Source organism: Manacus candei, unplaced genomic scaffold (genome assembly GCF_025592945.1).
Source record: "Manacus candei isolate 608988 ecotype Guabito, Panama unplaced genomic scaffold, ASM2559294v1 h1tg000011l, whole genome shotgun sequence".
Classification (NCBI taxonomy): Eukaryota; Metazoa; Chordata; class Aves; order Passeriformes; family Pipridae; genus Manacus; species Manacus candei.
The window spans coordinates 13,640,719-13,654,770 of NW_026138059.1; the positions used below are offsets into that span (position 1 = coordinate 13,640,719).

Sequence of the window (14,052 nt, forward strand, 5' to 3'; positions counted from 1 at the left end):
CACAAGATACACCACAATCTGAGGTAATGTGAAGTTTTTATTGCCACTTGTTTTGTAATACTGTCTGCCCAGATTCATCCCAATGAAAGGTTTATTTTGCCTCAGATTTCTGGTGCTTGACTTGCTCCACAGGCAGGGCAGGGCATGGTTACGACTGGCAGCTGGGCAGACCCTAGAGATGAGGCTCTCTACCTTCAGTGGTTAAAGGAACCAGCCATGAAATGCCATACATGACATCCCTCAGCTCTTCCTTGCAGAGGCAGCAGCGGGGTTGTGTGTAAGTGCCTCCTCCTGCGGGGGGGTAGGTGGCCCCTAAAACCCAGTCCAGAGAGCAGCAGAGGCCAGTCATGCAGGAAAGTCATGCAGATGTCAATTATGGGAAAAGGTGAAGGAATCTTTGCCAAAGATCTCTGAGCTGGCCACTAAGTTCAGGCAAGAAAATTCATATTTGGCACCCTACTTTTTTTAAGAAATGTAGGGAACTGATAGGTCCTGCTAAAATACAGCTTATGGTAGTGGTCAGAAAAGGGAGTGACGTATGGAAGGGATGCTGGAGGATTTGTTACAGTCTGCAATAAAAGAAACAAAAAGTGGCTGGAAAAAGCAACAAGGCGATATATATTGAAAATATACATATATGAAACTGGGTCTAACCCTGCAGAGGGGGACTTAGGGATAATGGTGTATTGCACATGATCTGTCAGTGTGCACATGCAGCCCAGAAAGCCAACTGTATCCTGGACTGTATCAAAAGAAGTGTGACCAGCAGGTCAAGGGAGGGGATTCTCACATCTACACTGCTCTCATGAGATTCCATGTGAAGTTCTGCATCCAACTCTGGGGTCCCCAGCACAGGAAAGATGTGGACCTGCCAGAGAGGGCCCAGAGGAGGGCCATAAAGTTGATCAAAGACAGGGCTGGAGCACTTCTCCCATGAAAACAGGCTCAGAAAGTTGGGGTTGTTCAATCCAGAGAAAAGCAAGTTTGGAGTAGACCTCACTGTGGCCTTTCAACATGAGGGGAGTTTATGAGAAAGACAGAGAAAGAGTTTTTACCAAGGCCTGTAGTGATAGGACAAGCAACAATTGTTTTAAACTGAAAGAGAGTAGGTTTAAATTGGGCTTGAGGGGGAAATATTTTTATGAGGATGGTGAGGCACTGGAACAGGTTGCCCAGAGCAGTTGTGGATGCCCCATCCCTGGAAATGTTCAAGGCCAGGCTGGATGGGGCTTTGAACAGCCTGGTCTAGTAAAGGATGTCCCTGCCCATGGGAAGGGGGGTTGTTCTGGATGATTTCTGAAGGTCCCTTCCAAGCCAAAAACATTGTGTGATGATTCTATACAACATGTGTGCAAGGCTGGTGCAGTGGAGGGACTTAGATCACTTCCTGAAGAAGCTGAAAGAGTGCAGAAGGTTATACATGACAGCTGTGGTCCTTGAGGTCATTCATCTGCACCTTCCACAGTCCCACAGCTTGAACAAACCATGTATTGAGGAGGGCTGAAATGCTACCAAACCAGAATGGCAGCGAGGCAGTTTATAAGAAGATCTGACACCTTTTATTAGATCAATGATATAGTGGGGGAGAATATAACAGTTTAAAAAAAAGGAACAAAGACAAGCCTTCAGGTATGAAAGTCCCTCCTGGGGCCTGCAAGAGGAGCTAAAGCAGGAACTGGTGTGGTAGCACTTTCACATCCATGTTGTGACAGGGATGGAGAATTGGGCCCTTTGCCAGAGGAGGGCTGAGCAGAGACATTTACACCTGGTCACCGTAATGGGTACAGGTTAAAAACCATGTCATTGTGGCAGTAGTTGAGACCCACCTGGGGCCCTCCCTCACTCATGTCTCCTTCACTTCCCCTCAAAGGTGCCGAGAGCTGGCGGTGGGGCTGTGCCCCACTCACCCTGGAGCAGGGGCCACTCTGAGGTGCAGGGTAAGGTGGCAGAGAGAGGCAGCTGCTGCTGTAGGTCAGCAGGGATTTCTCTCCACAGGATCCATCTCCCAGAGGACCAGTGTTAGGCCTGAAGGAGCCATGGCCACCCTTTGTCACAGGCAGGACATGCTGGGTGCTGAAGTGGGCGCAGTGCTGGCGGGAAGGGGCTGTGCAGGGGACAGCAGGGCCACTGCACAGCCTCTCGGCACTGGGGATCCTCCCAAGGGATGGGCCTCGGCTCCAGGTCAATGCCTCTCCAGAGCCCTCATCCTCCCCAGCTGCCCTTGGGTACAGCAGCTGCCCAGAGCAGCTGCTCAGCGTTGGCTCCTGGGAGCTTTTGCTTAAATGTCCCCTGAAATTAGCAGGTATCACGTAAGCATCCGGCTTGGAAAGAAGCAAAGGCAATGCTTCTGGCATCGGCATTGCACCTGTCAGAGACTTGGGAAAGCAAGGCATAGGTTAGTAAAACAAGGTGTAGTCTATCAACCCTCCTCTGTAAGACCTTCACAAGTGCACTCGATTAATACAGGTAACGAAGCAGACAGTGTAGCAGCCTCCTTGTAGGGGAGTGACCATGGGCTTTAGGGGCAAACCAAACAGGGCTCTCAGTTCACAGATTTGGGGTTGTTTCCTCAGGTTTTGCCCAAAGCCTGTTTCACACTGAAAGAATTGTTTAGACCTTGCATTCACAGCCCTTGGGATCCACTGCCAGCATATACTGAGGAAGGACCTAAAAATGCAATTATTCTAATACACTTGACACCACAGAATTATTTTTTTTCTGTGGAGTTTGGAAAAGCTAGGTATATGATTTTTAAAAACTGTTTGTTTTGAAGTGATCTTTTCACTACAATAATATTATGTGTCTCTTTTCAAGACTCTATTTCTAACTAATAAATTTTCCTATCTTTACATTTTTTTACCCTGCAAACAGAAATTTCATTCAGCGATGGATCAGCACACAAGAATTATTCTTCTGGGTCCTTTGTTCTAGATATTTCACAACTTCTTTAATTGCCCTAATTATTGGTTTATAATTGTGCAAACTTCAATTCCTTTCAGAACACTCATTTGTGCTATCATTTCTGATGAGTACTTGCAAGTCTTTCTTCTTTATAATTCTGCTTTTTCATGCATTTAATTATAGTGATTTTTCTGACCACAAAGTAGCAAACCTTTCTGCTGTTCTCCACTCACTGAGAAGAAATGCCAGCAATCTGGTATAGGACCCAGCCCACCTTCAACAAAAGACCCATTGATGCCACAGGGAGAACATCCTATATATCACTTGCTCTATTTGGGGACCATCTCATACCTTTTTCTAAAGTTCTCCTTCCTGGTCTCTTGTGAGCACATTAAAATTTAATCCCTTCAGAATACATTTTTGCAGATTGAGCGACACAGGCTCTCTGTGTGAAATCAGATTCCTGAATTAGTTGTATCACTGCCAGTTGTGGCAGAACACAGATATGATGAGTTATTCCCAAGGAAAACCTGCTGAAGAGCCATGAACTGGAAAGCCAGTTGACAGTAAATAATATAACCTGACCATTTCAAACCTGGGAAAACCCAAGAAGAGGTGGAGGGGTGTGCTCACTTTTCCACAGCACCTTCTCCATGTCAGTGGAGAAGCCTGGGACACATGTCCCAAGAGACACGTGTGGAGAAAACCTGACTTCCTCTTGTCTGTCCAAGGATGTGGCAGTGCCTCCTGCATCTGAGGGTGTCCTCACAGCCCTTGATGGTCTGCAGGTGGCCAAATCCTGCTCAGGGGCAGCTGTCCTGCAGGAGAGCATTTCTCTCCCTGATGGACATTAAGTCTGTGAATAAAGCGATCCAGGCTTGCTACTGAAGTAACTGGGTTTTCTTAAGTAACGGCTGGGGGACTGGGGGAAGAAGAAGTAAGGATTTCTGATTTTGCCTTGTTAATGATAAGGGTTTTTTGTCAAGATACCATACACAGTATATAAAAGGCATATCCTTTAGGTAATGCTATATATTGTATTCTATAATAAAACCCTTTTCACAGAAACACAGAATGGGTCAGGTTGGAAAGGACCACAGCGGTTTGTCTGGCCCAACCTCCCTGCTTGAGCTGGGTCATTGTAGAGCCCATTGCACAGAACTGCATCCAGACAGTTCTTGAATATCTTCAGTGAGGGAGACTCCATGACCTCTCTGAGCAATCTGTTCCAGTGCATGGTCACTGCACAGTAAAGAAGTTCTTCCTCATGTTCCAGTGCACTGTCCTATGCATCAGTTTCTGCCCATTGCCTCTTGTCCTATTGTTTGACACCACTGAGAGGAGCCTGGCTCCATCCTGTTGACACCTCCTCTTCAAATACTTGTAGACATTGATGAGGTCCCCTCTCATTTATCTCTTCTCAAGGGTGAACAGGCCCAACTCCCTCAGCCTGTCCTTGTAAGAGGGATGTTCCACTCCCCTAATCATCTTTGTTGCCCTCAATGGACTCAGAGAGTAAACAGTTTGTGTCTCTGTGTACGTGTACAGGCACACACAAATCTTCCTCCTGAGTTCAGGTGTTGCCAAAAGTATTTCCCAGTTTTCAAGTGTTTATTTGTTACCACTTTGTCATAAGTTGGTGCAATCAATACTCTAAGTTAAATCCAATAAAAACCTGCTAATGTTTTCCTTCAGTGTCAATACTGATTAGATTAAATATCTACTTACTTTATTCATAGATTTCTTTGCAATTAATTTTATTTATGGAGAGTACTAACAAAGAACTTGTAGGAAATTTTTCTAACAGTAACTCTTGCATTTAAAATAGGAAAGAGCTGATGCTCTAAAGCTATGCCCAAACTGCTAAATGAAATGAAACTGAGGACTGTCATTGGCAACAAGGACCAAAAAGCATGGCCTGTCGGTGTCCAGACTACGTCCTGGCCTTGGGCAACTTCTGGACCTGAAGTGAAATGGACATGCAAGGGCTGTGTTGCAGTTCACCAAGGACTGTTTTTCACTGCATCAGCTTGAGGTTCTTAATTGTCCGTGTCTTGTAGCATGATGGCACATAGGGGCACAAGTAGGTTCAAAGCCAGCTGTGTACAGTGAAGGGACCAAAACCTGATTCAACCTTGTCCAAAATTCTGCTAGGAAATGGTCTCTGGCACATACTGTCCTCCTGACCTATGCTAGAGCATTTTGTCTGTGAGCACGAGTTAGCACTGACCAAATCCACATCAGGGACCACATGAATAGTGGTATGACTGAGCCTGCCCTCCAGTCCTGCTTTGTTTACCAGTATAGATGTAATCTCCTGCTGTCAATCAGGCCAAAATTGGCTCCAGAGAGGGGGCACTAGCAGTGGATAGCAGTGCTGAGGAAGTCATGGTGCTCAGGACAGCCCTCGTCCTTCTTGACCTGATCATGGGGAGGCAGAATGTGGAGGTGTAAAGCCTACTACCACACAGACCTAAAGTCCAGGTAGCCTCCACCATGCCTTGAACCACAGATTTTTGACCCCAAAATTTCACTGATCAATAACAAGAGTTACCTCAAGCTCCTGTATTCTTTTTAATCTTACAGAAGATGCAGAAAAAGCTGTCTGTGCTTTGTGGATTGATCTTCTTGCTTCTGCTTCTAGTTTTGTTTCTGGACGTGGATGGTCATGAGCTCCTTTGGACTTCAGAAAGTAATTATGATATGTTAAAGTTAGAAACAACCTTAACCTGTTATTAATCTTAAGAGAGCAAAATTTGTAGCACAGACCAAAATCACACTTATGGCCTAATTTAATGCTTTATATTTGATATGAATTATTTAATGTGAGCTTAGGTAACAAACATCTCAGATAAAGTGGGATGGGGTAGAAATTCTCTGAAATCGTAAGACCAGTGCACCACATTTATGTGTAGAAGACACTCCTCATACTAGAGCCCCAGCTGAAGCCACAAGGTCTTGTGCAGCTTGGCTAGAGTGTCCCTGTGGTTATTTCCATTCTTCTCACACTTTAGACATGTTTATCAGCATGTTAATTTCCATTAGCTTTCATAGAGAATTAATTTTATTTAGCCTGCACACAGGTGAAAGACTGGAAAGCAGGAGACAGTTCAGTGGTTATGGTAGTAAACTAGGACTAAAACCTCCAGAAATAGTGCCCATTATTTAAACACTTGCATACAGTCTTTTCCAGATATAAGTTACATATAAAGCACAGATGGCATTTTCCATAGACAATCCCTTGGGTACAACCATTTAGTGCTCCAAGATAGCCTCATGCTTATGCATGGTGCCTTATAGAAGGGAAGAGATAACATGGTATTTCTGGCTTTCTGAGGATTTGTTGGTTCCTATGTACCTGAGGCAAAACGCTTCAAAATCAACAGGTTTTCCCAGGAGCCTAAATAAAAAAATACACTATGCTGTAAAATCATAGCAGTATAGGCTAATTTAGGCTGGAAACGGACCTCTGGAGGTCTAGCTCAACCTCCTGCTCAGGCAGGACTAACTTCAGAGTTAGATCAGGTTGCTTATGACTTTGTGAAAATCTTTCTCCTTACAGTCATTTGACCTTGTCACATTCAATGACCCTTATTTGCTGGAACAAAAAAAATTCCTTAATAAAACTTACAAAAACAGTCTTTAAAATTAACTTGCATAATGTTAGGTAATTTTATACCAACCTGAAAAAATATAAATTGGCCTTCATGCCTCCAGAAGTTGGTAACTGGGTAACCACCATGGCCTCGGCAGGAAAGGAGTTTCAGTGGTCCATTGCAGTTTGGACAGCATTTCCCTGGAGCAAAGATAGTGGGAAACATTTTCTATACAACAGCGATCAGACGAATCCCATGGGACACAATGGTTCATTGGTGGTGGACTGACACTTTGGTTTGGGGCTCAGAAACTACACTGAGAAAAACTACGCAAAAAACTTTCAAACATAAGCAAAAATCAATATAAACAAACTAATAATTGCCTTTATTCTGCCCATTATTAAATATAACTGTCAACAATTGTTTCTATTATAGATTTATTGCAATTTCATAATTTATTATCACAGTCAGTTTTAGTTGTTTTTCTCTTGTCCGTGTTTGGAATGTCATATGTGTTCTTGTTTTGACTTTTCTAGAAGACATCATTATGGCCTCAGTGAGTGCATGAGCAATACCTTTCTTTGGTCAAAATGTACATCAGATCCAGAAATCAGTATGTGCTAGTTCTGTTGAGCAATCACAATTGTTTGGAACTGTCTCATTAAAAAAAGTGCGTGTGGCTCATGTTCTCTATTTGCATTGTCTTGCACCAGTGCTGTGACTGTTAGGCCAGTTTTCCAGTCATCATGGTTTATAAGCAACTTCTTTCCTGCAAGACTTGCCTCCTGAGTTACTCCTGGGCCAGTGCAATAATGAAGTCAGCACTCAAGTTGGCAAGAACAGCACAGCAGGAAGCTCCCTGCACTGCACAGCTTTCTCAGCAGCCTCTCTCATGGGCCTAAGAGGAATGCCTAACTAATAGAAATAGAGATGAAAAAAGTATTAGGGGAAAAAAAAATAAAATAAACAAACGACAACTACTCCTCAACAGTAAGAAATGTAAAATGCATTGTTCCAAATCAAGAGTTGCATTGGAATATAAGGAATGGCAGAAAGAAGGCTGGATAATCCAAAGAGTATCCAATACTTGGATTTATGTTGTATTCACTTATGAACTGCCCATATAATGAACAGCCGTGTTGATACTCACGCTGTTGTTTTTGCCTGGCTTTATCACATATGGCTGGTCTTAGGTAGATCTTCCTTCCATCCGAAGTCGAGCAGTCGTTGCCACAAACCACCACCCCAAGGCAGGACTTTTTTAAGATGCGAGAGTTGTGGTTGTTGGTGTTTCTCATCGCCCAGCTGCTGTGGTGCCTCTGAGCATTTTTATCCTCTGAGCTATAGATATGTTTTACATAGGAATCTGGCCATTCTTGAAACCAGTCTATCTGTCTTACATCCTGTGGAAAAACCAAAGCAAACCATGTTTTAGGCTGCGGAAGAGAAGAGAAGAGCTTGTGCAAGATCCAAGCAGAGCTGGTCCCCTGCTGGGTGTCCGCTAGCCGGGGTAACTCCAGCACCCCAGCAGGTGATGCTGGTTGTCAGGAGGGAAGACAGAAAAAGCACAGTTCCCTGTGGCTCCCCACAAGCCCCAGAGCATCAGGAAGGCCTGGCCAGGATGTTGTTCTCACTCACCCATGGGTCCAGCTTAGTGCAGGACCTCCTTTGGAGAGGAAGGTGAGGTGCTTGATGGAAAATAGCAGACACTTTCCTTGTAGGCAGCTGTCACTGCCTGGTTAACTTCTGTTAGCTTTCATGGCAGAGATCCTGCTCTGCCTTTCAGTCAGTTCAAAGCAGTGCTACGCTGAATCATTTGGTTTGATTTGGCTCAACTTGCTGGAAAAAGGGAAAAAACTGAGTCACACTGAGACTATGTCCAAATTTGTAAGTCTTCAGTTCATTTTGGTCTAACTGCCATGAAAGACTTGCACAGGGATTTTTTTGAAGTCCAAAACAAAGAAACCTGACATCCTGGTCAGGTTTTATTTCCACTGATAAAATGATTGAAAAACCAAAGGACAGCACAATAAGGAATAATAAAAATAAAACTGGAAAAAACCCCCAAAGGACCAAACACACATCATCTCAGTGGGTACAGTCAACGCAGTAAAACTCAGTAAGCCATAAAGCACCTAACATACCTGCTGATGGTTTTGAGGGAAAAGGTCTTGTAAGGAGTAGAAAAGCTTAGTAGAAATTTCCTTTAAATTGCTAATCCCAGCCACTGAGATCCATGACAGCATAAAGAATATCGGTCAACTCTCATCAGCTCCCATGTTCTCCTGGTAGCCACTGGATAGTGTAGAAAAGGGGGTCAAGGAAGCCTCCAGATTGAAATGCAGGTGAAGGTGACCTTGAGGTGAAGGTTAGGGAAGGAGACATTCTGGAACATGGAGGCTTTGAGCAGAAAGCACTGGTATAGTATGGAAGAGGCTGGGATCCAGCAAGAAGACAGCTTTGGGAGGTGAAAGGCAGATCTGGACGCTGAAGGACAGCAGCAGGAGAAATTTGGCAGAAACATGCTGAGGTGAGGGACAGGGAGGTGATATTGGTGCGCAGGGTGTGTGGGCTTTCACTGGAGATCATGGCTGAAACTTTTAGATAAGAGAACTAGAAAAGGACAGAGGGAGGGGAAGATCACTATTCTGCCTCTCAGCAGATCTCTGCAAACACTAAGCAAGGTTTCCCTAGGTACTCATGAAAGACTGTTGCCCTCATGAGGGAAGACAGCTTGTCTGCCTGGAGCCCAATCTGAAGTGAGACTGAGCACCCACAGTTCCAAGGCAGTTGTGGGTGCTGTGTTCCCTTCTCATAAAGTACTACCCAGGGCACAAAACAAGTTCTGGACATCTCTGATTGAATGCCCACAGCAGAAGCTAACTTTTTTCCCTCTGCTTTCTATGCACCTCATCCACCAGTGGGCTAGAAAAGCAATGTATCTTCAGCATTGCTATTTTTCATGCATCAACAGCTCTTTCAATAATACTTTTATGGAAAAATGCATAGATATGTCAATATTTTCTAGCTTTTCAGTAAAACACTGCCCCATACCTCAAGGTGACAGAGTAAGGCAACGAGGTATAGGTGACTGAGAAAGCACTTAAGATCAGTAGTGGAGATGACTGGTCAGAACAAAATAAAATTCTAATCACAGACACATACCTGGGGAAGTTTGATGTCATTGATATCCCAACTTGTCATTTCTCCATGTTGGGAAGCAGAGTTCTCCTGCTCCACAGCAGCTTCATCTGCACCTTTCAGCATTTTTGAATTCCTTCCCAAAGTTAGTGTGAAAGTCTCTCCTGGCTGCTTTTGAAGTTGCCTGGCTGTCAGCACTCTCAAGCAGTTTACAACCAGGAAGCTGTTTCCTGAAGCTAAATGATACAGAGGCTGCTCATTAAAGATAAAAATCAGTGCTCTTCTGCCAGAAAAACTTGTTCCATTAAAAGTTTTGTAAGCCAACAAGGCAGTGGAAAATATAGCTTAGAGATAACCTGTGATGTTACAGACACATCAATTGCAGCACGCAAATCGCGCCTGTGTCATCTGTTTTGCTTTGCTCGATCTTCTGTCATACCAAGTTTATAGTTATGTAACTCTGCTCACAGGCTCTTTGAACATCTGATTCAACTCTGGCTTAATATTTCTGGGACCAAACTGATTGAACAGCTCAGCAGCTGTTAAGGGGTCTTTGAGTCGCTGCTTACCCATTAGATATTTTGTGCACTGCATGTGACAAAAGCAAGCAACAAGAGGGGTCTGCTTCATCACTTCAGATGAAGAAGTGCTCAACCATTTCACATATTGTTAGCATCTCTGAGAGATTACCAATTCATGAGAGAAGTGTAGAAAAGGAGGTTGGGCTATCTGCATTTTCCTATCTCAATAGAAGATTGAAATAAAAAAACCCCACCAAGGTATGTTTGTTAAAACCAACAGGTTTTGCCTGAAGTCTTATAAGGCAAGTGGCTGCCCTATTCTGAGTTTCAGTATCAGCCAAGCTTAATAACCTGTTGTGCTGGTTTTGTCTGGATAGAGTTAATTTTCTTCACAGTGGCTAGTATGGGGGCTGTGTTTTTGATCTGTGCTGAACACGGGGCTGATAATATAGTGATGTTTTTGGGATCTCATGCATGAAAAATTTTGTTCCTTTTGCTAAGGAGAGAAAAGGCAACTCAATTTTCTTTTCCTGGAAACTGGAAAAGTTTCAATATTTTTAGGATGGTTATTGTAGTTATGCCACTTAAGGATTTATTAAGGACTACTGAGTAGTGAGAGAAGTAAAATCTACTTGACGTGATTCTATTTCATAGACTTTATTAAGAATAATTTATTTTATTGTTGTTTCTTGGTCCTTGGAAAGTGATTTAGCTAGTCCTTACCTGTGATCTGTTATATTATCACCTCTAAAGGAAGAGTTCATGGATATTTGCAGAACACTTGAAACATTTGGCTGTATGGTGCTCTGGTAGCATAGTCAGAGCCCCACTGCCACATGTTGTGGCCCAGACTGTGGCAGTGGGGGAGAAAGAAGTAAAACACCCTCCATGGAAAAAGACCCCCACAGAGGGGTGCCTGGTAGTCAGCACCAGTGTGTTCAGGAATATGAACTGAGGTCGGTTCTGTAGGGCAGCTCACAGGTTCAAATGAGATTTTACACCAGAGGAGAAGGGAACATAGCCACTCAGAAATATTAACAGTTTTAAGAAACATCATGTCTTCATGTATTTTCATATTGTGCTACAATGAAGATGGAGATAGTAAAGTCAGGACAAACAAAATATGAGCTGCACTAGTAAACTAGTTGAATTTGCTAAGCAAATGACCCTTGACTACTTGTGCTCTAAAACATGAAATGATTTGATACACAATCCAAAATTATAGTCTCATTGCTTTTAACAATACTTTTCAAAATGAGATAACTTAGAAATTGATTTTAATTTTCTTCATTAGAGAAAATGGAGTGTTTCTTCTTTATACAATATTGATAGAGATGAAACAATAATTAAATAGTACTATAAAGATTAATGGAAGATACAGATTATTGCGTAATAGCACACACACAAAAATGAAGTTAGAGAGAATCATACAGAGTTAGATACTTGAAAGCAAAGGATGAAATAGCAGCAAAAATCTGAGCACTAATTGAAGGATGATGTGGCATATCAAATTTATGATTGTTATTTGTGTATCTTTAATTATTACTAAAATGTAGCAGCTTTATAACTTCTTAGGTTTGAAATATAGTTTTCTCTCCCCTCCCCTTCCCCCCTCCTAAAATACAGAAGGGTGTAGAGGGAGCAGGAAGTGATTCTCATTTAACTGCCCAAGAGCCCAGGAGCACAGAGTGAAAGCAATTGGTAAATTCAAAAACGAGGCAAAGAAATGTATTTTTTGATCACTATATAATTAGTATCAGTTTGTCTAATGAAGATTATTTCCTTCTCCCTACAAGCCTTGCACTTATTCCTTTAGACTCTTATGCTACAGCATTACTACTAGTGTTGGTCTAGTATGTCATGAAGGTTTAACACTAGACAAGACAAAATCAAAAACATAGGAAAGAAATAATATCTGAAGATCTGCTACTTAATCTGTATAATATCTGAAATATGTTATAATACATTTAGAACGAGATATTAAGCCTTGTATTTTATGATTTTTGAAAATTTTTAACTAGCAAGGATTAGGAAGATTTCTTCTATTTTCCTTAGAAGTACTTGGTGTTGACCATTTAGGAAAAGGACTATGAATTTTTAAAAGAAATTATGTATATTACCAATTTGCATGAGCTTAGAAGTTAAATTAAATCAATATAATCTGCAAGCTCTTATTTGGAAGAACAGTCTGGCAGACTATAACCACAAATAGATGTCAGGAGTTCTTCAGCAGCCATCTACAAGGAGATCAAGGACTGGAAAAAGTCCCGGAGCTGAAAAAAGCTTCTTGCATTCAGGCTCCCACTCTGGAGAGGGCTGTGCAAACCCTGCAGAGCAGCACTGAGGAAAGCAGCTGTTGCTGCAAGGGTTGCCCTCCGCTGTCTGGCTGCCCAGCTCTGCTGAAGGACAGTGGCTGGCACCAGGAACATGTGGATGTCACCTGTCACAGAGCAGTCAGGCTCTTTTCTTGTATTTTTCTACCACCACATGAAGAAGGTGCTTTTGTCAGTGCTCCCATCAGTCTTCCTTTTGATCTTTGGTGTCATCTTTCAGCAATGACAACCTCTAACTCATCTCAGGTGCAGTCAGTGGACCTTTACATGATCTGACTTACCTGTCCTGCCAACAGCCTATATTGCACTATCTTCCATGACTTCTTTGTGCCCTGCCTTCAACTGCATGGTTTTCCCTAACACTGAAAGTTCCTCCCTCCTAGTGGGAGCTCTCCTGCTTCTCCTCCACAGCAGGTGTTTGCCTTTGCATGCTTCTTATCCTTCTTTGGTCTCACTTTCATTACTACTGAGTTTCATCGTGCAGCACCACAGGAACCAAGGAACAAGCATGTTTGGATGACAAGTCTCTTATACCAAGGTGCTACTGATACTCCTTGAAGGATATTTCTCCAATTTAGCCTGTTTTTTTGTTTGTTTTTTGTTGGTTTTTTTTTTTTTTTCCCAAAAAAACATTCTGTAAACTTAAAAGTAACAATTTTATCTTCCAGTTCAATCTTGCTATTTGATAAACTTAAGCAGTAGGATGAAGCAACATGATTATCTCCCAGATGTGGAGCATAAACTCACTACAAATAGACACATAATTTGTAATGAGGAGATAGATTCTGCCTGTGGAAAAAAGCATTGGGGGTGTTGCTCATTTTCTGGAGACAAACTTTTGTTCCCAGGTTGCCCTGATGTATCCTCAAGTTGGCTACCCCTGTATTCAACATCATTTGAAATGCTTATGCTGTCTTCACCATTCAGTATCCAAAAGTGAAGGTTTCTGCCTTGTGGTCTGGTTCTTTGAAAGAAAGATGGACATATTTGGAGATGGAAGTACTTTTAAATCCTTGGTTGGTTTTGTTTATCCTTTGTTTCTCTTTAATTCTTTTCTCAAAACTGGCCCTTGAGATTAGAACCGGCTGATAATCTCATATTTTTGGTCAGTTACCATATTTCTGAATTCTGGACTGCTCTAGATAAGAAGTCAGTTGTAGGTAGTTGAGGTGCTGTTCAAGGCACGAACCCCACTCAAACACGAACAAGTGCCAGAGCAGAATTACCGTTTATTCAAACTGCCAAGGTTTAAATACCACACCTGAACATGTCACGTGACCCTCTAACCAATGACAATCAAATATTGTCTGAGAACCCGGGAGACCACAACTCCCATGGTTCATTGCTACATTCTTCCTGCCACAGGTAGTGTAGTTCTTCTAGCTTGGCTGCTCCAGTCACACTCATTGAACAATTTTTTAAAAAATGCTTTTATTTAAAAATTTTGTTTCCTACTTGTTCCAGATATCCTCTTTCTAGAGTGCTGTCTCAAGTGACATATTCTGCAGGGTTCTCTGCTGGTCACTTCATGTAAAACAGACACATCTACACTGTAGATTA

At 42.5% G+C, this 14,052-nt stretch overlaps 1 protein-coding gene across 1 annotated transcript; it reads right to left on the reverse strand.

Moving 5' to 3' along the window:
- Positions 1-1,769: 1,769 nt before the first annotated feature.
- On the reverse strand, positions 1,770-9,764 carry GCM1 (glial cells missing transcription factor 1). The gene is made up of 5 exons (XM_051778235.1): positions 9,663-9,764; positions 7,648-7,900; positions 6,585-6,697; positions 5,456-5,584; positions 1,770-2,375 (listed from the first exon to the last, which is right to left on the reverse strand). Exons 1-5 carry the CDS (start codon positions 9,762-9,764, stop codon positions 1,770-1,772), a joined length of 1,203 nt encoding a protein of 400 aa, XP_051634195.1.
- Between the last annotated feature and the right edge of the window lie 4,288 nt (positions 9,765-14,052).